General features: G+C 44.3%; 1 protein-coding gene across 1 annotated transcript in view; it reads left to right on the top strand.

Moving 5' to 3' along the window:
• The window catches only part of THSD7B (thrombospondin type 1 domain containing 7B), a 754,813-nt gene that overhangs the window by 328,470 nt on the left and 401,120 nt on the right, over window positions 1-25,223 (top strand). The window contains exons 8-9 of the mRNA XM_019522475.1: window positions 6,781-7,015; window positions 9,234-9,349. Coding sequence (XP_019378020.1) covers window positions 6,781-7,015; window positions 9,234-9,349 — 351 coding nt within the window. The remainder of the gene's footprint in view (window positions 1-6,780; window positions 7,016-9,233; window positions 9,350-25,223) is intronic.

Below are 25,223 nucleotides of genomic sequence, written 5' to 3'. Positions count from 1 at the left end.
AAAACAACCTCTGTACAGCAGTAGTGTGATAGACTACATTAGGAAAGTGCTGCTTGAGTAGAACATGCAGGTGAATGAAGATGGATTTAAACAGCAGATTATTAATTTACTACCATGTTCCAGTGTTATTTATCCTGCCTTCCTCAACACTAATGTAGCAAGAATTTAATGAACCCAGTGCAGAGATTATAAGGCTCCCTGCAGCTCTATATGGACACTTCTCAGCATACCATTAGGTTTCAGCTCACTGTTCTGAGTTGTTCTCCTTTTCTCCAAGAGAGGTGTACCACAGGTCCCAGAGAAACCTTTGCCCATCAAGAGTTTGTGTCTCTTCTTTTCCCATAGATACAAAATTGTCTAGCAGTATTTCAGGTCTTGGTCTTGGCTTCTTGGAGCTGGTTCTATTGGCCTTTAGCCACAATGGTCACTAGGTGCTAGGGCTTTGTGAAGTTTCGGTTGCTGATTTGATTTGGAGGAGATTTGGCCCAATTTAGCAGCTGAATCTCCGAATCCGAATCAAATCAGGAGACCCTTTAATATCTCCAAATAGAATCAGAAGCCTCTGATTCAATTCGGAGAGATTTGATGATTCGGCCATAGACACAGTGTTATATGTTTTTTCTACATACCTCGAGGTACCAGGTGGCTCATGAATGCTGACATGGTGGGGTAGATGGTGCATCCCACAGGAACATGGGGGGGTTCCCCAGCGTGCTCATCGGTGGACCAGGAGCACTTCCAGTCCACTTCCAGGTCCACTGCAGAGCGCACAGCCCCCTCCTCCCCGCAGGTCAGTGAGTGGTGTATCCTTGGTCTGGGGGGGCACCCGGGGGTCCCCCTGAGGCTGATCGCTGAGTCAGGAGGATGTGGGGGGATCCCCTGCATGCATGGTGGTGGACTCAGAAGTGGACCAGAAGTACTTCTGGTCCACTTCTGGGTCTGCCACCAAGCATGCGGGGGGGCCCCCCTCACTCCTATGGGACACGCCATTTGTCTCACCGTTGCAGCATTCGCAAGCCACACCTGGTACCTCAAAGTATGTAGAAAAAACATATAAAGCTGTGTCTATGTCCGAATCGCTGATTTGCCGAATCAGAATTGAATCTTCAGATTCGAATTCAGCCAAATCAAATTGGGACAGTGATCTGAATCAGCAAATCGAATCACTGTTCCCCAAATCGGTCTGAATTCAAATGGAATACAGCCTGCTTTGCACACCCCTACTAGGCACTATATCTACTAGTAGTTACCTTTGGTGCATTCCTGTCCATACTGCCTATTACTTAGATCCTGCCAGAGGTAATCCTTAATGTCCCAAAGCCAAATAATGGTCCTTGCATCCAACAGTGCATTCCATTGTTTCTGAAAAGCTTATGCTCCCTGTGCCAGTACCTTTTGTGTGATCACAGAAATAACCACCTCCAAATATATCTGCATAGGATCATAGGAAAATAGGGCTGTAAGGGACCTCACAAGGTCCTTTAATCCAGCCCCCTGCTCAAGACAGTATTATCCCTGACTAAACCATCCCAGCCGAGTGTCTTTCTAACCTACTTTTGAAAGTTTGCAGGCATGGAGTTTCCACAGCTTCTTCAAGTAGTCTGTTCTGACGTCTGACCATTCTCATAGTCAGAAAGTTCCTCCTAATTTCCTGTCTAAATTTTCCCTGATGCAGCCTAAGGCCATTACTCCTAGTTTTGTCTCCTAAAGTCATGGAGAAAAAAACATCTCCATCTTTTCTATTGTCACCCTTTATGTATTTGAAGTTGTTATCAAATCCTCCCTCAGTCTTCTCTTCTCTAAGCTAAATTACACCACTTCTTTCTACCTTTTTTCATAAGTCTCACCTCAGAAGCTCCAAATAATTTTTGTTGCCCTGTGTTTGACTCTTTCCAAACTGTCCGTGTCCTTTTTGAAGTGTGGGGCCCAGACCTGGATGCAGTGCTCCAGGTGAGGCCTCAGCAGTGCTGAATAGAGAGAGAGAATCACTATCCTTGATTTGCAAGTTACATTCCTTTTAATACAACACAGGATGCTGTTGGCTTTCTTTGCAACAAAACCACACTGTTGGCTCATATTCAGTTTATGGTCTACTCTAACCCGCAGATCCTTCTATGTCTATTACTAAAGCCAAGCAGTCATTCCCCAGTCTGTATTTGTGCATGCAGTTATTGCATCCCAAGTGCAGCATTTTGCATTTCTCCTTGTTTAATCTCATCTAATTGATTGCAGACCATTTTTCCAGTTTATCTAAGTCATTCTGGATCCTAGCCCTGCCCTCCAGTGTCTGCAATTGCACCCAATTTGGCGTCGTCCAGAAATTTTCTCTAAGTGTGCACTCAATTCCATCATCCAAATAATTAATGAAGACATTGAACAGTACTAGAATCAAGACAGATCCCTGGGGAATCCCACTTGATACCTTTTTCCAACTAGACGTTGAGGTCTGGTGACCTTCCCCATTCCTACCCTTAGGGTCTTAAGCTCAGTCTGACTGTTGTCTTTAGGCACAGTGCACAACAGAGAACCTGCAGATTACATCGGCCTTGCTTGGGTCGTCTCCTGAAATCATAGAAAGAGTCTATCCCACTCCTTGTCCACTCCCTGCTGTAGGGATAGATTTAAATATCCTAACATTTTAATTTCCAGTACCCTACATTCTGGACCCCTTGATACTTCTGATATTTCTGTATTGATCCTAAAGGAATGTATGCTGAAATTTGAAGGACTAAAACCTACAAAGTTTAATAACTTCTTTTGCAGTTGATTGGTATCTGGACTGGTATCTAATACATTTGCATTGGCTAAAACTGGATTTGACTGTTCCATTGCCCTTCTTATAGTTTCATCTGTGTCTGAATACCACAAGCAAAATTACACTTCTGTATATACAGTGTACATCCATTAAGTCTAATGGATACCTGGGTCTGTCCTAACTGCCTGCTTTACTAATCCTGACAAATACCAAAAAAGCTATGGCCAATACCGCTTTTATGTAGAACTGCCACTCTCTCCCAGTTCTTGGGTAGAACCACATGAGAATTGGTAGAATCACATGAGAATCTGTCATCTTCCATGCATTCATTGCCTCAGGACTTCTACTAATATACATTCACTTATAGCCTACACAAACCACGTTGGCTAACTGTCGATTAACAACATAATTTTGAACTTTTTTCTAAATGTTTATTTTCAGAGAACGCTTATCACCATGATTTGAACAAAAAAAAAAAGAATATAATGCTTTTGTATGCTATGCCACTCATCCTTTAAAAACCTATGTTCAGATCACTTCAGTTCTCAACTGGAGTGTACTTGCAGCTCTCTTAATATCCAGTTGGATCATACAGCTGCTTAAACTTTTCAATAAATGTTTCCTAAATCTCTAAACCAGTGGTTGTCAACTGGAGGGTATGCATACTCCTAGGGGTACTTAAAAAGGTTGTAAGGGGTATGCAAACCTTATGTGGCTGATTAAATGCTGCCTGCACGTGTGCATCTGCAGCGCAGCACAGGGGCAGCCAGGAGAGCAGCCAGGTTTGGCTGGTAAGTGTGTTGTGAGGGAAGGGGCTGGGAGAGGGAGGGGGAGCAGATCAAGGCCCCAGCAGTGGAGGACGGAGTAGGGCAGGGGCTGCCCAGCCGGGGTGAGGTGGCAGACTAAGCCACACAGGGGGTAGATCCCACCGCTGCATGCAGCCCCGGATGGCATAGAGGGCATGTGCCCCTGGATCTGCATGCAGGGAAGGGCAGGGCAGGCTGCCACTGTGGGCTGGGGCTGCACTAGGCTTTTCCTGGTGGTGGCTGGGCCAGGCTGTTCTCAGGGCACATGGCAGTGGCACTGGGAGTGGGCTACAGGCAGGGCTGCTGCCACTCCAGAATTTGCTGTAGTCCCTGCCCCCCACCTCCCCTCTCAGCGCCACCACTGCCTCCCAGCCCCACACCGGGAACAGCCTTGGGCTGGCCCCAGCCCACAGTGGCAGCTGTCCTGCCCCATGCACAGATCCAGAAGCACACATCACCCATGCCCTCCCAGGGAGTGTGCAACTGTGGGAGCTGTCCCCCTGTGCAGCTCAGTCCCGTGCGCTGCCCCAGCTGGGCAGCCCCAGCCACACTCCCTCCCCACCCCTAACCCTCCCGGGGTGAAGTGCATCAGTGGGAGCCACCCCCACTTCCCATGCCCCTTGGATGAGCTGCTTACTGCTCTGTCCTGAAATCTGCTCCAGCTGTTCAGCCCCGGCCCCAGCTCCACTTCCTCCCTCACTGTGGAGGCCTCAATCTGTGCCCTCCCCCCTTAAAAAGTAGAAAAAAATAATATAAAGGGGTACATGATCTGGAACTTTGAGAGAGAAAGGATTCATTTTTAAAAAAGGTTGAGCGCCCCCTGCTCTAAACCTTCATTAATTTCTCTGACTGCCCTGACAAAACACTGAGGTCCTGGTGACCTTTGTGTCAGAGGTAGAGTACCAAAATAACACAATTGGGCCAGCCTTATTTTTTACAGGGGAACCTCAAGGGTAATATAAGTAGTAAATAATCCTCTCCTTCAACATTCCGGTACCACCCTTAAGGAGAAAGATATGCTCTGGTCTAGCATCTGTAGTTTTAACTTTAATTGTTGATTCTATAAAAATCGGGCCTTTTCTTTGTTCCATAGCAAATGGAAGCCCCATACTGACCTCTATATTTCCTATAAGATGGGGGTTTTCAACCTTTTTTAACAAGTGTACCCATTCTCTCTCAAAGTTCCAGCTCATGTGCCCCTTTATATTTTTTTCTTGTTTTTAAGGGGAGGCCCCCATGGTGAGGGAGGGAGTGGGACTGGGGCTTCCAGGTGGGGCAGAGCTGTGAGCAGCTCTTCCAGGGAGGCATGAACAAGGGAGGTGGCTCTCACTGGTGCACAACACCTCAGAAGGGCATGGGGGCATGTGCCCCCGGATCTGTGCTCAGGGTGGGGCAGGCTGGCTCAGCAGTAAGGAGGGAGTGGGGTTGGGGCTGGGGCAGGGCATGGGACTGAGCCATGAGGGGGGTGGCTCCTGCAGCTGTATGCACCCTGGGAGGGCACGGAGGGCATGTGCCCCCGAACCTGCGCATGGGGCAGGGTGGGCTGCTGCTGCAGGCTGGGGCTGGTGCTGGGCTGTTACCAGCCAGGGTTGGACCAGGCTGTGCTTGGGGCAGGTGGCAGCAGTGCTGGAAGAGGGTGTTGGGGGTGCTATGGCAAATTCTGGAGTGGCTGCAGCCCTGCCTGTAGCCTCCTCCCTGTGCCACTGCTGCAGCCTGGCTAAGCCACTGCCAGTAAGACCCCAGTGCAGCCCTGGCCCTAGCCCTTAGAGGCAGCACACCCTGCCCCATATGCAGATCTGGGGGCACATGCCCTCTTGGGCTGCGTGCAGTGGGAGCTGCCCCCCACATGGTTCAGTCTGTTGCCTCACCCCTCCTGGGCAGCCCCAACCCCAACCCCACTCCCTCCTCCACTGCTGGGGCCTCAATCTGCCTCCTAACCCCCCAGGCTCCTTCCCTCACAACACACTTACCAGCCGAACCCAGCTGGTCACCTGGCTGCCTGTGTGCTGCACTGCAGCTGCGCACATGCAGGTGGCATTTATTGGCCACATTAGGTCTACATACCCCCTATAACCTTTTTAAGTACCCCTAGGGGTATGTGTACCCCCAGTTGACAAACACTGCTATAGCAATGCTTTTATTTTAAATGGGAATGGAAACACTTCCTGTCAATAAATATAAACCATTTACTGTTGCTGTGCAGTTTGCACTGATAGCCTTCCATCCCTATAAGCATATCCCTTTAGTTACAAGAAAATCTCTCTCTCTATTTTTATATGCTTTTGCCGTGTTGCAGATTACTTGATTTTTCATCTTTAATATCTTTTACCCCCTTAAATTGATGTGTGTTGTTATTTATTGTTTACCCTATTATTTTATAGGTTTTATAGTTAATATTTGTTCCTTTGATGCAAAAAATCAAGATGTAGATTGGAATGTTACCATTTCTGGATGGAGGTATTTAAGCTTCTGCACTTTGTTTTGGTTTTAAACCTTTTCAAAGGTGACTGCATACTGTTGCATAGCAAAATATTTATATGTTTATTCAAATAATTCTGCAAACCCAGATCATTCTGCAAATAACTCTGAAAAATAAAAGCTGAAAACTCAAAGGCTTCAGGTTCATTCTTCTTGGCTTATATGATCATGGACATCAGAAAATGTATATCAAGCCTCCAGGAACTGATGTAAGACCCTGAATAGTTTTTACCACTGGAGGAGGAATTTTCAATAACTTCTATCACTGGTCCTCCTGCAAGGTTTGAAAGTAAGACGCTGCGTTGCAAATGTGGAGGGAGGACCCTGATTTCTTTTGGTCATTGCATGAATGAAGACCAAGTAAGCAAAGGAATTATTATTCTTCCTGGAAAAATTAGCAAGTAGAATGAACATAAAGATAATGTTTAAGTAAGTTATTTAAAACCAGCTGTGTGTTTTCAGGGTGATGTTGAGATTTAAATGGAATCAATTAACTTATGAATAACAGCATCAATATAGTGAATTAGAAATACACATCACACTTTTTTAGTGTTATTGCATTACAATTTTGTGCAGGCTGTTTTAGCTGAAGAGCAATATTTGCAAAGCTAATGCTACAGGCATAAAGATCAACAAGTCTGTTTAAAAAAGAAAAAAGAATTAAAACCATGGAAAACAAAACTATAATTTCCACATCTCCTGCTGACTTTGTACAGTTTAAAATATATTATTCTCTTTCAGGTGGAAAACTGTGTCCTCCTAGTCGAGCCCTGCAGGAATATCGCTTCTGTAATGATCACCCTTGCACACAGTTCTATTGGGAAGCTTCTCCATGGGGTCCTTGTTCCGAAGACACTTTGGTCACTGCCCTCAATGCCACCATTAGCTGGAATGGAGAAGCTACTTGTGGAGTGGGTATACAGCCAAGGAAGGTCCTTTGCATGAAGAATAGTTCTGGCCCAGTTATGAATAAAAGGTATTAAGACAGATTCTTGCAAATGCAGGTTTGACTTGAGAGATTATTTCTAGTTAGAACACATTACCATGCAGAAAGAAATGTGTGTTAGGAAAACTCCAGTATGAACATATTTTTATTCCTACCTTAAGTTTTCAAAGAAAGATCCTATTATATAACAATCAATTAGCCAGACCCATTTCATTTGTATGTCTGCAAGTGGATCTCTTCGATGGCTGAGACATTTTCCTTTGGATGCTCCTTTCCATGCTTTTTGCAACCATTTTTGCTACAAGGCAGTTGCAATGAAAGTATAACTTGGAACTGAACAAAACAATGTATCAACATATTTTTAACAAGGCTGCCTTCACTATTTAAAAGTGAAATAATAAATATTGCTAGTATTATGGTTGCACTCTAAAGAGGTAGGACCACTTGACATACAAAATACATAATTTTGTTGATTTATATTGCTATTTCAGTGAAAGCGATAAAACCAATTATTTGGTACTGTGCCTATCCTGATCCTGAGCTTTTAGTTTGCTTGCTAACTAAGGAAAATGAGTTGCACAGATGTTTTCCCCAATATCAAAAAATAAAGACCTTGCTAATTACTTTTTGCACTGTTAATGAGTCTAGAGACTTACAACCTAGTTTCATTTCTTATTGTATCTCTCAAAACAGTTCTGCTAAATATGAGCAGACTGTGTTGACTTCTATAAAGTTAATTAAGATTCTTAAGGTTAATGAGATTAATTGAGCAAAGGAACAAATGTTTAGTGTCCATTGTAATGCTGGAAATTTATCATTAAGTTACATCGTTTCTAATATGATATAGAGTGTAAAGTATGCCCATTTGTGATCTAAAGTAGTCCCAGGGGAAATGGAACTGAAATAAGAAAGCAAATATGCAGGTAGTATGTGCAGGAGAATAGGCCTCGGACTAGAGATACATCTTAGAGAAAAAAACATGGATTATCTTGTGGGAAATTATTGGCTGCACCTTCAGAACTCAGTGCAAATGTTTCTTTGCAGAATGATTACATAGGTGAGACAGTGTTATATTTGTGTAGTGTAATAGGATGGATTATATTGGTAACATAAAGGCTATTGAACCATTAAAAGGTAATCCTACAGGGATGTTGTTTGTTTTTTTTATTGTGCTTTTAAGTATTTTTAGTGGCAAAAGTCAAAGAAAAGTAAAAAAAAACAACAAAAAACTCTGGAGCTCTGTGAAGTTACTGAAAAGCAGTTTCTCAATTTTATGATAAGCTTCCAGTATTTCATTAAAATAGTAATTTCTGGATTTCCTAAAAAGAATAAACAATGTCTAAAAGAAATGACACTAGAGCTCTAGAGTTGCAGGATGAAAAGCAGGAGTTCTTTCTCTGACTGACTGATCAGAGCTGGGGGATGATGCATCAGTAATTTTTTTTAAATATGAAGAGAATGGTTATTTCTTAAGCAGCCTGCCTACCTGAAAATTAAACGAGACTGGGAAGGACTGACCTTTGAGACATCTGAGGTTCCTTGAACAGAGAATGCCCCTTTCCCCTCTTTCCCATTCTTTGAATTCAACTCATAAAGTTCTTTTTACTATAGGATACTGGAGAAAATATTAGACCCCTGTTCAAATAAAGATACAGGTCCAGATCTTGGGCTGTGCCTGAAGAACCCTCAGGGCAGCTTAGGAATGGCAATTGCAAAAGCAGTTTTAAGGCACTTCTATACCTTCTTAATTGCTGAAGTGGGGTCAAGCTGTGTCATCCCAGAGGCATGAATTAGGGTAGTGTGAGGGCTGTTGCAGTCAGCAGGTACTGATATGGAAATAAGTCCTACTCCTAACTACGTAGACATCCCTTAATAATAAACGTAGTGGTCGTGATCTATGGTGCTTTTTCTTTCCTGCATTATATTGAGAGTTGCATTTAGTTTGTAGAGAGAGGTAGTTTGTTTATTTACTGTGTTCATAGTCATTGGGCCAGATTTTAGTGCTTTTTTCACCTTTGCAACATCACTAAAATGAATTGAGTTTCAAGCAAATAGGAGGAAATTGGCCCACTCTGAACAAAAATGAAATTAGAACCAAACTAAAAGCCATCTTGCTATTCTCTTTGACCATGCAGTATGGAGTTAAACTCCAGCTACATGAATCTTTATTGTTTTGCTTAGCTGTTTGCTTTCCTGAGTATTTTCTTTCAAGGGCACTTACGTGTTGTATTTACAATTGCATTGATAGGTGTCCAGAGTCCATCAGACCTGAAACAGTGCGTCCATGTTTGCTCCCATGCAAGAAAGATTGTGTTGTTACTCCTTTCAGTGAGTGGACACAGTGCCCTACAACATGTCAACATGGTAAGCTGCTTAAAAAGAGGATAAATACAATGTAAAATGAATGCATCAAACTGAATCCCATCCACAATGGATTCCAATGCAAATCATATTTCACATGTCTCTGTGTAATCCAAAGGATGTGTTACCTTTAGCAGATACACCAGTAAGAAAGCAAAAAGGTGTGTTGTCTCCAGATTTTATGCAGGGTTAGATAGGGAATTGTCACTGTAGGAAAATTTCTAATTTTTATTAACCTGTAGATTAGTGGGGGGTTCAGGGGTTTCTTATGAATTGTTAAAGTAACTCATCATTTGCTGCAAATGATTTTATTCTCAGAAAATCAGATAGTAGAGTTTCTGATTTGTGTTAAATTTGGGTAAATCTGATTTAACCAAAGCCCTAATTAACCTAAGCAGTTACAGTCCCCATTTTTTCATACGTAGTACTCGCCCCCTAAAATGCAGTCTTCCAACTTTTTTGTTAGACTCACCTTCTCACCTACAACCATATATATTGTACCTGTGGAAGGAAAAGATTCTCAATAGTGACCCAGGGATTCAGGCACCCAAGAGCAAATGAGGACACCTGGAAATCTCCCCCTGCGTTTACATGGCAGTGATTATACCAGGGTCTGGTTGTTGCTCCAGCAGAAGTGCTTGGCATAACACTAATAGGCAGGGAATTGCCGTTCTCAATTACAGTCTTGGTGTTTTCTACCATGGTTTCTGGGAGGATATGAAGGGAGGGATCCCAACTCCAATGTGCAGTGCTTCCAGAAATTAAGAAACAGACAATTCAGAGTAAAACTAGAAAAAAATCCTAACACTTAGATCTGCTTAGAATGAAAATTTTTTCCCAAGTGAAATGGTGGAGGTGTAGTAAATATGAAACAGGAAAAAGCAATACTGTCCCTGCTAACAGAGGTGTGGACTAAATGATTCAAGGTAAAATTCAGCTCACTTTACATGACTATCTTCTCTGAAAGCAAGAATTTTTAACAGTAAAATTCCCACTAACAGTTGCTTCTGGTTTTTGGAATACCATTGCAGAGTCTCGAGGCTGGTTGGGGTTTATGAAGGAAAGCAGGGCAGGAGCAAGGATCCTGACTAAAGTATGATGCTGGATCTGGAATACAGTTACTTATTTTTCTCAGTCCTTCAGAGAGTAATGGGAGGAGAGAGGAACCTGTCATAAAACCTCAAGATTAAACTGGACAGTCTTCCCTGTTTGCAATGAGGCTTGTGAATTTTTGGCCCTAAAAGGGTCTGCTTTCATCGGGGAGGCACACGTCACTGGAAGAATCCAGTTGACATTTGAGGACAGAGGTTCTTGTGTTCTCAAGAGGAATTTCTGACTGTGCTACAACTGATCCTGCAGCTGAGTTGCTGGCACTGAATTAAGTCCTGGTTGATGACAGCAGAGGCTGCTACTGGCATTTTGGGAACGGGCACGGGATAAGAATTGATATTGAAGCAGGGAGGCTCAGAAGAGGGAGATGGGCAAGGGTAATGCCCTGCTAGGGAAAGACTTGGACAGAAACACTCATGGTAAAAAGCTCTTGAAGGTCCTTGGGGTGGGAGTAGAAGAGAGTAGAGAGGAGCCTATCCAGGAAGAGGTGGTTTATGGGTCTGCCCATCAGTTTTCAATGAAAGGAGATCAGACAGAGTACCTGGGTGATGATTTCTGTTGCAGTTGTTTTTGCGTTGTTTTTGCTTTTAGTGATATATACATCTGTAAAGATCTGTGCACATGACCCTCCTTGCGGGGTTCAAGAATTTGTTCCAGAATGGGATTTAAAAATGTTTGGTAATTCTTGTACTTCCGGGTTGTAGTTCAAAGAAAGGTTAGGGCAGTTGTGGGAAAGGGAGACTTACAGTGGATGATTGGACCCTTGTAAACAGATCCACAAATAACAATTCTCTTTATTTGCAAATCCCAATACTCTATCTTCAGTATCAGAAACCTACCCTGTCACCCTTCTCCTGATATATGTCTGTCTGTCTATCTAAATTGCTTACATGAGGCAGTGCTCATTTGATCTGAATCAAGGCTTTAGACTACTACATAAAAAGCCATTTATCTTTTTCATTTAGCAGATAAGTGTTGCTACGTTAAGTCTTTAGCATACTCTATAATGATTTGTTGTCTGTTTGTGGCATTTATGGGTATGTACAAGTGTTTGGAACACCTGCTATAGATTTAGGGAGCTTGGTTTTCACCATCTAAGCCTAGAGCCTTGTTACACTTTATGCTGTGAGATGTGCAAATGTTGATCAGTTGGTGTAAGCACAAGCTTGAAGCAGTCACTGCATGCCAGCAGGGGCTTGAAGAACTGAAATGTAACCCCCCCTCCAAATTCCAGGCTTTCCCCTAGCTCCGGGGTTCCCTTTCTGCCCCTTGGAGTTCCCCCCTGCCTCCTGCCCCCCCCCCCCCAATCCATGGGGCATTACTTGTTGTTTGTCCCACGGGAGCAGGCAGGGAAGGGTTAAACTGCTGGCACAGCAGGGCTGGTGGCTGGCACAAGTAAGCAGGATACAGGACATGGAAGAAGTGAGCAGGAATTTGGGGTGCTGGAGAGGGTGAGGGGTGGAGGGCTGTGGGCCCGATCTGCGCCAGCAGGGGAGGGGGGCAGGTGGGGTCTATACACTCAGGTGTCCCCTAGCATGGCTGCTGCTTAGTACAGAAAGAACTGGGTAGCACAGATCAGAGATAATCCTGAAGTGGCACTGTCCTGAAGTGGCATCACTGCCTAGCAAGTGCTTAAAACCAGTTGCAGGTGTTAATGTGCAGACAATCCAAGGGTTAAGAGCTCTAGGGTCTGCCCAAAATTACCATGTAACAAGGCCCCTAGAGTGGGAATGGCCCCTGCAGGCATTTGCTATTGTTGGGAGTAGCATGGAAAGCTTGAAGTAACTTGTGGGGGGGGGAAGCGCTCTGGTGGGGGTGTCGGGGTGTGGCCTGGTTTTGTGGGGGCAGGATGGGACAGGACTTGGGGGGCTAAAAATAGGTCCGTCAGAGCTGGGGGAGGAGGAAAGGGGATGTGTTTAGGAACTGCACAGCCCCAGGGTTAGGGTGAGTGGCTGAGCTTTCCCAGCCCTGGGGCTGTGCCGCCAGTGTGTACAGGCATTTGCTAGATTGGGTTCACCTCTTCATAGATCGAGTTAATCCTTTCCTGAGTTTAAATCAGGCACACCACTTTTTGGCTGATTGGGGTGCAAACATCTGCATGAGCGAGCATTTAGACTGACCTAACCATTGTTAGATTGATCTAAATGTAACACTTGTACATACCCCATGGCAGTACAAAACTCTGTATTAAATTTGTTGTTGGGTGAAACTGTCTTTTGGTATCAAAATGCTTCCATTTTTACCACCATCCTCGTCACCCTCCAAATATCTCAGTGGACACATAACCCGATCTCAGTTAGATTTCTTAGGTAAATGAGTAGCTTTTAAAATCAATGAATCCTGTTTTAATTAGCTGTTTATTTTTGGACATTAAATGAGCTGCCTATAAAGAAGTGGAATAAATTACCTGGTAAATTACTTTGTTTATTAAATAATCATCTACAATTAAAATGAGAAGAAATTAATTATTTAATCTCCTTGTCGGTGTTATCATTTTAATATAATTCTAAATTAAAACTTCTTGGTTGTGGGAGTGAGTTGCTTGCTAGATTTGTTACTGATATAGCTGCATTGTAAGTTGTTTTTTTTTTAAATTTTCATTACCCATTTAAAACTGCAGCATGCTCTGAAAGTTAGAAACCATTCTCTGTATGTGGGTTGTCAGGGTTTCTGGTTTTTTGTAGAGGAGTTGTATTTAATGAAAACAATATACAGATGGTAAATAACTAAGCTACAGATCAAGCAGGAGCAGGTAATGCATGATAAATTTAAAATTAAATGTGTACCAGCATAAGATCAGAGCTTAGGCAAACATGCAATTGCAAAATCAGGTTTACACAGAGTTTTACCAGTTCAGCTGTTTATGGTTCATCTGAGAAAACTGCATCCAACTTTAAAAATTGGCATTTTCCTTGCATTTAAATGTCATCAGACATCAGGCACTCTCTTTGCAGCAGGTTATCACATACCTGAAAAGTGTTGAGAGCCTTGCTTTTAGGGTAACAACAGATGCATGGACAACATCATTCACAAAAGAATGGCAATCGAATCACACAGCTGTGGTGACTCAGGAATGCAAACGTTGGGGCAAGTAAAGTAATTGATTCTGCCATTGCAGACATTGCACGGTGACTTCTATTCACTTTAGTCTCCTAAAACAAAATTTGTGTGGTTGGCCTTTGAGGATAAAGATGACAATTCTAACCAAAAAAAGATTACATGTAGGTTGTGGAATATGAAACTTCTGGAATGTGCTAGAGTTAGTATATCACCTGCCAGATGCATCCATTCTTGTAGCTCAGATTTGCCGTATGAATCGTCTACCTAGACTAACCTGGGGAAGTGAGAAGGCATGGTTGCATCCCTAAAATGCAATTTTTGAGTAATGTAAAATGTGACAGGGGCCTTAATTTTTTGTCTCTCTTTTGAGAAGAAATTATTATTGAGAGTGTTTAGCAAGCTGACAATATCTTACAGGGTCATCGTAATGTAAAGCTCTAAATAACTAGGAGCACGTCTACATGTGTCCCTGACTGTGCAGTTGGTACTGCGCACTCATTTCGTACTTGCTAAAGTACTAAATAGTGCATGGGCCATTTTTGATGAGCAACGAGCTACTGTGCAGTAGCACTGGCATCACAGCAGGGTGTATGTAGACAAAATGGGGGCTCTAAATTGAAGCAGTGGGTTTTTAAAAACACTGCTCCAATTTAGGACCCTTTAAACACCCCTGTCGTGTGCACACCTGAACTTACCTGCCTTTCTGGCAGCAGGGAGGGGTGACCTAGCTGCTGGTGGGCGGAGTGGTCCCTGGGCTGGGGGAGGGGGGGGGGCTGGTGCTTCCCTGTGTGACAGTGGCAGCCCCCCCCCCCCAGGTGGCACCTACCACAGGCTGTCCTGGGGGGCACCACAGCCGCAGAGGAAAGCACTGGGTCCCCATGCAGCTCAGGCAGGCAGGTTCCAGGGAGAAAACAAAGATCTTGGGCAGAGCCTGCCTTCCCAGACTGCTGCCAGGCTGCCTGCATGGACTTCCTGCCCAGCCCCTGAGCTGCACAGATCCCAGTGCTTCGCTTGGAGGGGTTTTAGTTTGGTGTGCCGCAAGTTATTTAAGGTGCATTACGCTGCCAAATTTGCTACAGCGGCTGGAATTACAGTGCAATACGCCACTGACGCATGCAAACACCAACACCGTTAAACCAGTGCAAAAGCATTTAACCCACTTTAAAGTGTCATACACACATGCCCCTTGTTGCGTCTACACATAGCCACAGTTAGTGCCTGCCGATGCTGCGTTGCCATAACGACAAGCTGCATCACCATAGCTCATCATTCTGGCAACAGAGCATCTCATGTAGATGTGCCCTAGGGTTGTTTATTCAGTTGACTTCTAATCATGGCAGTTGGTATTTATACATACTAAATTAATTTCATGCTTAAATACAGATGAGAAAATACATTTAAGTTTATTTATAATCACTCTGAGTAAACTTGGTGAATTGTTGTGCTTGTGAAAACAGAAACATGGAGCCAAACTTTGTTTTACGTGTAGGTTATTAGCAAACTCCCTTTTTCTGTGGTCTTTCAATGTATATAAGTGTGTTAAACTCCTGTTGTTCCAGGCCCTTGCTGTCCTGAGTAAAACTTAACAATTTTGTTGTGAATCACTCTTAGGGTGAGAGTACGTGCTAGAGTAAGCAAGTACTAATTCTAAATAATGTTTGTCTGTGTTTGAGGTTAAGTGGTGCTAGTGATCAGTCACACATTTGAGGTTAATATTCTTTCTAATGTGCACAGCTCAGACCTGCAGATAAAGGGCTGGTGAGCAGGTGTGTGGCTAAGGGCTGCAAGTCTGCTTCATGCCTGCCCTGCTGGGTGGCTCCCTAGCCACAGCATAGGCCAGGGAGGATGGAGGGAATGGATACTCTGTGCAATTTTAATCTCTCCCTCTGCCCCCCAAATTGCCCTGCTGCCCCCCATCTAACCCCAGATTCCCCCCCCCACACCCCTGAATCACTGCCCTGACACCCCAATCAGCCTGAAAGCAGTGTCGATGGCAGCACAGGTGGGGGAAGGGGTGCCCATTCTTGCCTGCCCCCAGGCTTCCTGCAGCTCCTGCACATCCAGATCCAGCCCCCACCAGGCCCCACAACTGCCTGGCAACTCCTCGCTCTCCCTGTTCCCTCCTCCCTGCTTCCTTTTCAGTTAAAGAGCCTGGCAGGGGCTGGATCTGGGCATGCAGGGACAGCATGGTCTTCAGGGACCCCAGGAGCAGCCACCAGAATCTCCACCACTGTTGAGCTGATTGGGATGGCAGCGCAGTGAACTGGGGTTGGAGAGGCCGATGCAGGTCCAAGGGGGCAATTTGGGTGGCAGGGGAGTGTTTTGGGAATCAGGGAGGGGGCAGAAGGGGGCAGTAGCCTACCTGAAGGAAGCCTAGCAGTCTAAACTTCAGCTGCAGCAGCCTAGCAGTTTGCCCCGCACCCACTCGCCTCTTCCCCCTACTTCCTCCTTCTTCCCGCTTCCAGTCATACCCCCTTCACCTATCTGGTTTGCTGCTCTCCCTCTGCCTCCCCTAGCCCCTTTTGCCTCTTTTCCCTCCCTCCCCACTGACCCCATCCCCATCCACCAGCTGCAGAGGGCTGTAGAGTCCTGGGAGATAGCTGTTCCACCTGGAAGCAGTGCCTCTTGGGATAGTGGAAGACTGCAGATTGGTGGTTGTATCTGAGGTGAACACCCAGAAGTTAACTTGAGCTAGGTAGCATAGCTCAAAGATAATTTTTGCCCAAACTGGCATAACTTTAAGAAGCCTAAAGGTCACTTAGCACTAGTTAATGGACCTTAATGTGTGATCATTCAAATTTGAAGTGCTCTTCACATGATCTAATTGCAATGTGGCATTTCACCCTTATGTGTTTTGTGAGACATGGGCATCTAATTTATTTCACCAGTGGCTTAGATCAGATTTGAAACCACATGAGACAAAGGTGCCCAGGGAGAAAAATCATTGTTTTGCCATGTTAAAAAAAATTTCGTGACATTATGAACTGTTTGAGTACCACATTTTTTTAACGGAGACAAATTTGGCAATGGTTAGGGTTTAGTGGTATAGGAGACTTCTCTGGGGCCCCTGCCTCGTTTGTTCTAGGAGTCTGAAGGTAGTAAATGAGATAGAGGATTGGAAGAAGGGAAAGAGTGAGCTCGTGATTGAGGCAGTTACATTGCTATGGGTAGTTCGATTTTTTTCTACAGGCTGTTTATACTAAACTTTTAACAGGTGGTCACTTGGTTATTCTTCACTTTCTGGATGCCTGAGTTAAGATTCTTTTGATATGAAAAATGCCGTGTAGTCACAACTGAATTGATGTCAGTAGGTACTGAACTTTGAACATAATGTTCCATAAGGTCTCCTCAAGTTGGGTACCAAAATTAATGTATTTTTTTCCTTTGCTATCTAAGAACCAAAATTCCCCAGACATAAAACTGGGATAATATTGCCCTCACCCCTCACAGAATGTTTTAGAGATAAATCGATCCCAATTTGTACGGTATCTAGACAAAATAGCACCATAGAAAAGCCCATGAAGAGATTTGCTTTCCAGATCATATTTTGAATAGTATGAAGTAATAAGGAAGACATGCATTGAACAACTATGGTAAAAATATTGGATAGCTGCTCTGAAGTGAACACAGTCCATCCTGCACATTGAAGAAGGCAGGAGTCCTATGGGAAAAAAGTAACATGTGGTCATGTAATTAAAGACTGTATCATAATGCATACACAAGAAGTAACTTTAATTCTGGCACTTCCTAGCCCTTTAGTATTTGACTTTTCAGCCTTATTGATGCTCCTTTAATGTTGATTTCTGTGTAATTTTTATACTATTTGCTAGTGGGGTTGCTGCTGTGTGATGAAAAACAGATTTGAATAAGAAAGTAGTTTCTGTAGCTAAATCCCATTTGAATTACGCATTTTTTCCTTAGTTCTTAATTTTAATGATTGTTTGCCCACATCTGTCTTCAAACCATGCAAAGAATAACTCTCATCTGCTTCAATGGGAGTTTACGTAAAGGCTTCAGGATTTGGCTCTATGCAAAAATGTAGCATTATGGAGCTTGCATAATACAGTTCAGCTAACTGTGCAGTCTGTCAAGGGAGGCATTCATTGTACTAGGGATAGGGCTCATTGATTTGGTAAATTTTACTCTTTTCCACAATGTAATGTACTATATATTTTTTTCTAAATAGTAGAAATTTTGTATAAATAGTGCATAAATCTTTAAAGCATCCTAAAGAAAGAAAATGAGTTTCACAGAGAGTGTGGTATTATCAAAGCAGAAAGTATAAATTACTTTTTACTTAGACAGATTTACATAGAACTTTTTAAAATATGTCTAATACATTTTTAAAGTGATATCTTTGTAGATAGCTTTTGGGAAAGTAATTTTCTAGGACTAGTGTTTCAAGTCTTTGCACTGTTTTGGGACAAATGTTTGTGTCAGAAGGTGCAGAAAGCTACTAGCAGACAATAATTTTAGATATGACTCTGACTAATAGGAAGGGAAAAGAGCTGCATCATGAGCTCTTCAATAAGCTGACAATCAAAAGAAAACATACAAAAAGTTAAAGTGAAGTTCTGCATGCGTTAGAAGTAAAAGGAAGACAAATGAAAAGTCATGCCTGTTACTGAATAGGGAAGGAGAGCAAATAACGGAGGACACAGAGTAAGCTGACATGTCCGGTGCTTTCCTTGCTTCAGTCTTCACAAAAAAGATTAATTGTGACCAGATACTTAATTCAATTAGTTTTATAAAGGGATAGGAATGCAGGGCAAAATAGGGAAATAATAGGATAGATTACATTTAGATAAGTTAGATATATTCAAATTGACAGGGTCTGATGAAATTCAACCTGGAGTACTTAAGGAACTAAAGCAATCATTGAACATTAATAATGATCTTTGGGAACTCATGGAGGACAGAGAAGTCCCAGAGAACTGGAGAAAGGCAAACTTATACCTTTTTTTCAAAAAAAAGAAAAGGAAGATGAGGGGAATTATAAGATGATCAGCCTAACTTTGATATACAGGAAGACATAACATTATTTTACATTCAATCTAGATTATAATGGAAGGAAGCATACTTGTGGAGAATAAATTCATTAAAATGAATTTATTTTACTTCTTTGAGGCTGGAAACAGGCATCATCTTTATGCTACCACAAAATTTTGTTAGCAGCTATAACAGGACTGGGCCCTAGGGGCAGCCGTGATTCCCGCTGATGGCTATAACTCCTGCCTTGCTTGGGCACCTCTGATACCCTCCCTCTCCTTCCACCTGCCACACCTTGAAGGGAGTCTGCCCAAGGGTCTTAGAGTGAGCCCTAGTCCTTCTTTCTGTCAACAGATCCCTCTTGTACCCCACCAGTCCCACTCCTGTCCTCATGCTTGGTGGGGCCCCTTGGCCTATCCATGCCCCCAGGGCACCTATTTTCTTATAGGCTCTTTGTGGCCTCTAACCTCCCCTGGAGCTCCACCCATGCATCATGGATGTTATTGGTGAATCTCCCGAATGGGATACTTTGTCCCCCACTAGGCCTCTGCCCCCTTCCTCTCGTTGGTCCACTATGCCAGACCTGTCTTTTGGGCTCAAGCCCTAGTCTCACCCTTTTTGGGTCCTGGTTTTTGCCCTTGTGGATTTAACCTCTCTTGGGCTTTGAGCCCCTACCCCTGGTTTCATCCCTTTTGGGCTCTGGCCTTAGCCCTTCTAGATTCAGTCCTTTTCTAGCTCGCCCTCTTGGGTGGTGGGCCCCTTGGCCCTGATTCCACCTTGTTCAGGCCCTGGGCCCCTTGGCCCTGACTCTGTCCTGCTAGGGCACTAGGCCCCTTGGCCCTCTCTCTGCCTTGCTAGGGCACTGGGCGTCTTGGCCCTGTCTCTGCCCTATTTGTGCACTGGGCCCCTAGCCCAGACTCCACCCTGCTAGGGCAGTGCTGGGACCTGCACTGATAGCCCAACCCAAACCACCGGTCAGTCCAACAAAACATCATCACTCTGGCTATAACTCAAACACCTATCTCACTGGCTGTACTCGTGTTGGGTCCTAGTCCCCTGCAAGCCCTAGCTCCTTATTCGCTGTTCCCAGGCATAGCAAGATCTCAGACAGGCACCCAGCAACTGCCTTCTCACTGCAGTGCTCTGCTCCCTGCAGCCTGAAGGACCAGGCTGACTGCCCTGGTTCAGGCTGTGGGCTTATATGCCTCCCACACCATGCTTCTTCTGGTTAGCTGTTCCCTTGACTGGCAGGTGGGCCTCTTTATCTTAATGAGCAGCTGACTGCCTAGGATGCAGTCACTCCCTTTGTTGCCTTCCCTCCTGCAGCTAACCCCTGTTTAGCTTCCTGGGGCTCTTTCTGCTGCATTTTCTCCCTTAAAGTAACAAGAGCCTCTCACTCCCTGTTACAGTGGCACAAAATCCAAGCAAACAGACATCCATGCCCCTTGTGCCACAAATGCCCAAAATAGTAGCTATGACAATAAGCAGTAAAGAATTGTGCTGTTTTTTAAGGCATACATCTGTTTGCTTTATGGTAGGAGAGCACGGGCAGCCCAGAGGATTGGGCCCCTAAAGCCCTGGAAGTGCCTGCTCAGGTTTCCTCATGTGCAGAGGTGAGTCCCAGAAATCACCTGGGTATACATACCACACTGCTGTGCCTTGACTTGAAACAACAGGAGACATCTGTGCCATCTAATGCTGACACATTTCAGCACAATTGATCCTGCTCTAAGGACATCTGTTTATTAGGGCTGTGCAAAGCTTTGGATCATGATTCAGATTCAGAGATGATTCGGATGATTCGAATGCTGAATCTATGAACCCGAATCAAACTGCGGGAAGCTTTAGGCTTTCCAAATCAATTCAGAGCTTCTGAATCAGTTCAGAAAAGATTCAGAGATTCAGTCATAGGGTATAATGGGGAATCAATGAAATATCTATAACTTTGTTGTCTTTTGGCTGATTCAGATGAAACTTGCAGGAATGGTAGTCTCTGTGGAGAGCATGACATGTGCCAGGGTGATAGGTGCAGCGATTTCTGGGAAACTACGCCCCAAAGTTCTGAAAGAAAAATTCATGTCACATGTGTGTGTTAAGCCACAGTAGGGTGAAAACTGCAGGGATGGTATCTCTTACTGAGGCACAAAGCCTGCTCAGTTTCAAGGAGATAGGTGCAGGGATTTGGGGGAAACTGCACCCCAAATTCTTAAAAGCAAAACTCATGTCACGTGTACGTGTTAAGCCACAGCGGGGTCAAAGCTACAGGGATGTTAGCCCCTGGTGAGTCCAGAAAGCCTGCCAAGTTTCAAGGAGATCGGTGCAGGGGTTTGGGGGAAACTACACCTCAAGCTGTGGATAAGCAAAACTCATGACATGGGTGACGGTGTGTGTTAAGGTGCAGCGGGGTGAAAGCTGCAGGCTTGCTAGCCCCTGCTGAGGCCACGAAGTCTGCTATCTGTCAAGGAGATAGGTGCAGGGGCTTCTGGCTTCAAAATGAGGAACAGTTGCCTAGGCAGACACACAGGAAAAGACTTGGGGTTATTATGGGTCACAAACTGATTGAGTCAACAGTGATGCTTTTGCAGAAAAGGAAAATCCTTAATAAGGGCTATATTAACCATGGTGTCAGAGGTAAGACATAGAAGCTACTTATTCAGCTTTGCTTAGTACTGTAGCAGCCTCATCTGGAGTATTGTGTGATCAGTTTTGGGCACCACAGAAAGATGTAGACAGTTTGAAGAAAGTCCAGAACAAAAAAGGATGAGTGTTTTACCTTGTGGAATTGCCTTCATTGACAGGTTTTAAGAAGTTAGACAAACATCTGGCATGCTTAATGCAACTAGATATACTTAATTACCTCCAGTTTAGATATAATTGTCCAGTTGGACTAGATGACCTGTAAAAATTCATTTCATCCAAACCTTATTAGGATTCCTTGACTCCGATGCTTCAGTTCAGTTGACATTAGTTTGAAACTATGTTGTGTGTCTGATCCTGTAGGAGCTGAGCATCTTTAAAAGGACTTGTGGGTACTCCCACCTCCTAAGAGTGGGCTCTATGAACTTTCCTAAACATTCCTACCAGTAAGCCATCCTTCAATCCTGACCTTTATTCTTGTTTTGACTGGAAAATGCCAACTAGAATTTGAATAACATTTTCAGAATTTCAGTCAGTTTTATAGCTTTTTTTCTGACCCCTTTGTAGTTTTTCAGCATCCTGTTTGATGTCTTACTGGACACAGTGATTTCAGTAGGAGATTCACTAATGCCACAAATGAGAGTTATGCAGCACCGATATAATGATGGGGCTTTATAATAGGCTACCAAATCAGGAAGAGGTGGTGGGTGTGACAAATCTATCCAAAAACTATGGGATGGTGCTGATGGGAGCCTTCAGTTTTCTGGACATCTGCTGGAAGAACAGTATAGCCAAACATAAAATGTCAATCTGGTGCTTGTGTGGAGGAAAGCTTTGTGTTCCAGAAGGTGGTTACAACTAGGGGACTATCTATCTTGGATCTTTTCCTGACCAAAAGGGAAAAACTGGTGGAGGATGTGAAGGTGATGGGAACTTGGGAAGAAGTGATCACGATGTGATAGAATTCCAGATCCTGAGACAGGGAAAGCATAAGGTCAGCAAAATTAGGTCAGCCACATCTCAAAAGGGCAGATTTCAATTGACTCAATTACTTAATAGGGATGGTGCCACGGGAAGGTAGATTGAAGGATAAAGGTGCCCAGGAGGGTTGGGAGCTCCTAAAGAGCACAATACTGGAACCCCAACAAGAAACTGTTCTAACATGGCGAGGAGGAATCTGATCCAGGCTGACCTTGACAGATTGGGGAAGTGGGCAGAGAACAACAGGATGCAGTTCAATAAGGACAAGTGCAAGGTGCTGCATTTAGGGAGGAAAAACTGCCATCATACCTCTAGCTTGGGGGGTGGCAACCTTCTCAGCACCACTGAGGCAGAAAGAAATCTTGGAGTCACTGTTGACTCCAGAATGAACATGAGTTGGCAATGTGATGAAGTAGTTGGCAGAGCCAGTCCCACCATGTTGTGCATCCGTAGGTGCTTCACAAACAGGTCCAGGGAGGTGATTCTCCCTCTCTCTATGCAGCACTGGTCAGGCCACAGCTGGAGTACTGTGTCCAGTTCTGGACGCTGCAGTTCAAGTGGGATGCAGACAACTTGGAGAGGGTCCAAAGAAGAGCCATTTGTCTGATTGGAGGCCTGCAGGGAAGGCCTTACGAGGGAAAAGCTAAGTGACCTCAACCTTTTCAGCGTCTCCAAGAGAGGGGACCTTGTGATGGCATACAGATTCATAAGGGGGGGAGCAGCACGAAGTATGCAATTATCTCTTTACCAGGGCACCCCCTGGAATAACAAGGAACAATGGCCATAAGCTGTTAGACAGCAGGTTTAGCCTGGACATTAGAAAAAAGTTCTTCACGGTCAGGGTTGCCAGGATCTGGAATGGGTTTCCAAGGGAGGTGGTGCTTGCCCCATCCTTGGGGGGTCTTCAAGAGAAGACTGGACAGGCACCTCACTGGGATCACATGATCCCAGGTTTGGTGACCTTTTTCTGGCCTGCCAGGGGGAAGGGGGTCGGACTAGGTGGCCCACTGAGGTCCCTTCCGACCCTGGAATCTATGACTCTATGATGGAAGCACAAGAATGGCAAGAAACCAGTATGACTGCACGAGGAGCTTCTAGGATACCTTGAATGCAAAAACAAAGCATACAGTTGATGGAAGAATGGACAGGTCACCAAGGATACATACTAGGGAAAAGCCAGAAGTTGTAGGGATAAAATCAGGCAGGAAAAAGTAAAGAATGAGCTATATTAGGTGCAGGAGGTTAAAGACAATAAGAAGAGGTTATTTAAGTATGTTGGCCAGCAATGAAAGACCAAGGAAGCTGCGGGCTGACCACTTCCTAGTCAGGGGGTACTCTTAAGAGAAGATACAAAGCAGGACCTGATGCACTTCATCCCAGAGTACCGAATAAGTTGGCAGAGGAGATCTCAGAGCCCCTGGCAACGAGGTTGTAGGAGATGGGCCAGGTACCAGAGGAAATAGGCCAGTGTAGTGCCAGTCATGAAAAAAGGCAAAAGGGAGAACCCGGGTAACTACAGATGGGTTAGCCTCACCTCACTACCTGGGAAAATACTAGAGCATACGCTAAGGAAGGCCATTTGCAAGCATCTGGAGGAGGAGAGGCTGATCACGAGCAGACAGCATAGATTTACTAAGAACAAATAATGTCAAACAAACTTGATATCCTTCTGTGATGGGATAACTACTTGGTTGGATGAAGGGACTGCTGTAGATATAATGCATCTGGACTGCAGCAAGGCTTTTGACAGGGTCCTGCATGACCTCCTTAAAAACAACTGAGGGAAATGTGGGCTAGACAAAACTACTATAAAGTGGATAGACAAGTGGCTGAATGGCTGCAAGCAAAGGGTACTTATCAATGGATCCATGTCAGAATGGCAGGGGGTTTTGAATGAAATCCTACGGGGGTCTGTCCTTCGCCCATTGCTGGTCAATGCATTTAGATACTGACATAGAAAGCTTCTTAAGCAGCTTTGCATATGACATGAAACTGAGGAGGATTGTGAACATTTTGGAGAGTGGGAGCACAATTCAGAAGGATCTTGACAGACTGGAAAGCTGGGCTGGAGCTAACAAGATGAAGTTTAGTGATGACGTGGAGGGTGCTATGCCTTTGGAAGAATAATCAAAGACAAATACAAAATAGGAGACAGCTGGCTGGATGGCAGGACTGTGGAGGAGGAATCGTTGAGTCCTGGTAAGTCACAGGCTCAATATGTGTCTACAGTGTGATGCAGCTGCATAAAAGTCAAATGCGGTTTTGTGCTACATCAGTAGAAGCATTAGCTGCAAGAAGTGAAATGTAATAGTGCCTCCCTACTTGGTGCTGGTTAGGCCTCATCTAGAGTGTTATGTGGAGTTTTGGGTTCCACATTTCAAAAAAGGAAATGGCGAAGTTAGAGACATTGCAGAGGTAGACGACAAAGATGATAAAGGGCTTGGAAAGTAAGTTGTACCAGGAGATGCTGAAGGAAGTAGGCATATTCAGTTTAAGGAAAAGGCTCTTAAGAGGGGACATGGTAGTAGTTTTCAAATACTTGAAAGGCTGTCATAAAGAAGAGGGAAAGCACCTTTTCTCTCTTGCTGCAGAGAGGAGGATGCAGACCAATGACTTGAAGTTACAGCTAAGTAAATTTAGACTGGATATCAGGGAAAACTTGTTCACTGTTAGAACAATGAAGTAGTGGAATAGACTGCCTAGGGAAGCTGTGAACTCCATCACTGGAGGTGTTCGAAAAGAGGCTGGACAACCACTGGTCAGGGATGATCTAGGTATAGCTTTGCCTGTGTTTTACTATGGGTATTTCCCATGCTTCTGGGCTTTGCTGATTGCTGTATGGGGCTGGTCAGAAAATACCCTCCCCCTCTGCCACCTTTTCTGCTACGTGTAGCAGGATTTGGGTTTTTTTTTTTTTAATCCTTCCTCAGAGGCATTGGGTGTTTGCTGCAGCCAAGGCTGGGGATTTTGACTGGGATGGGGCAATGCTCCTGCTGGTATTTAATTAAACCCAGGTTGCTAGCTAGAGGGTCTTGCCCCTCCGTTGAAGGTCAGACTGATAACCATATTTGGGGTCAGGAAAGAATTTTATGCCATGGTC

The sequence above is a fragment of the Gavialis gangeticus genome, unplaced genomic scaffold (assembly GCF_001723915.1).
Source record: "Gavialis gangeticus isolate Ggan-Ray unplaced genomic scaffold, GavGan_comp1, whole genome shotgun sequence".
Lineage (NCBI taxonomy): Eukaryota > Metazoa > Chordata > Crocodylia > Gavialidae > Gavialis > Gavialis gangeticus.
Note: the sequence above shows the minus strand (reverse complement) of the source record. Positions and strands in the feature narration are given on the sequence as shown.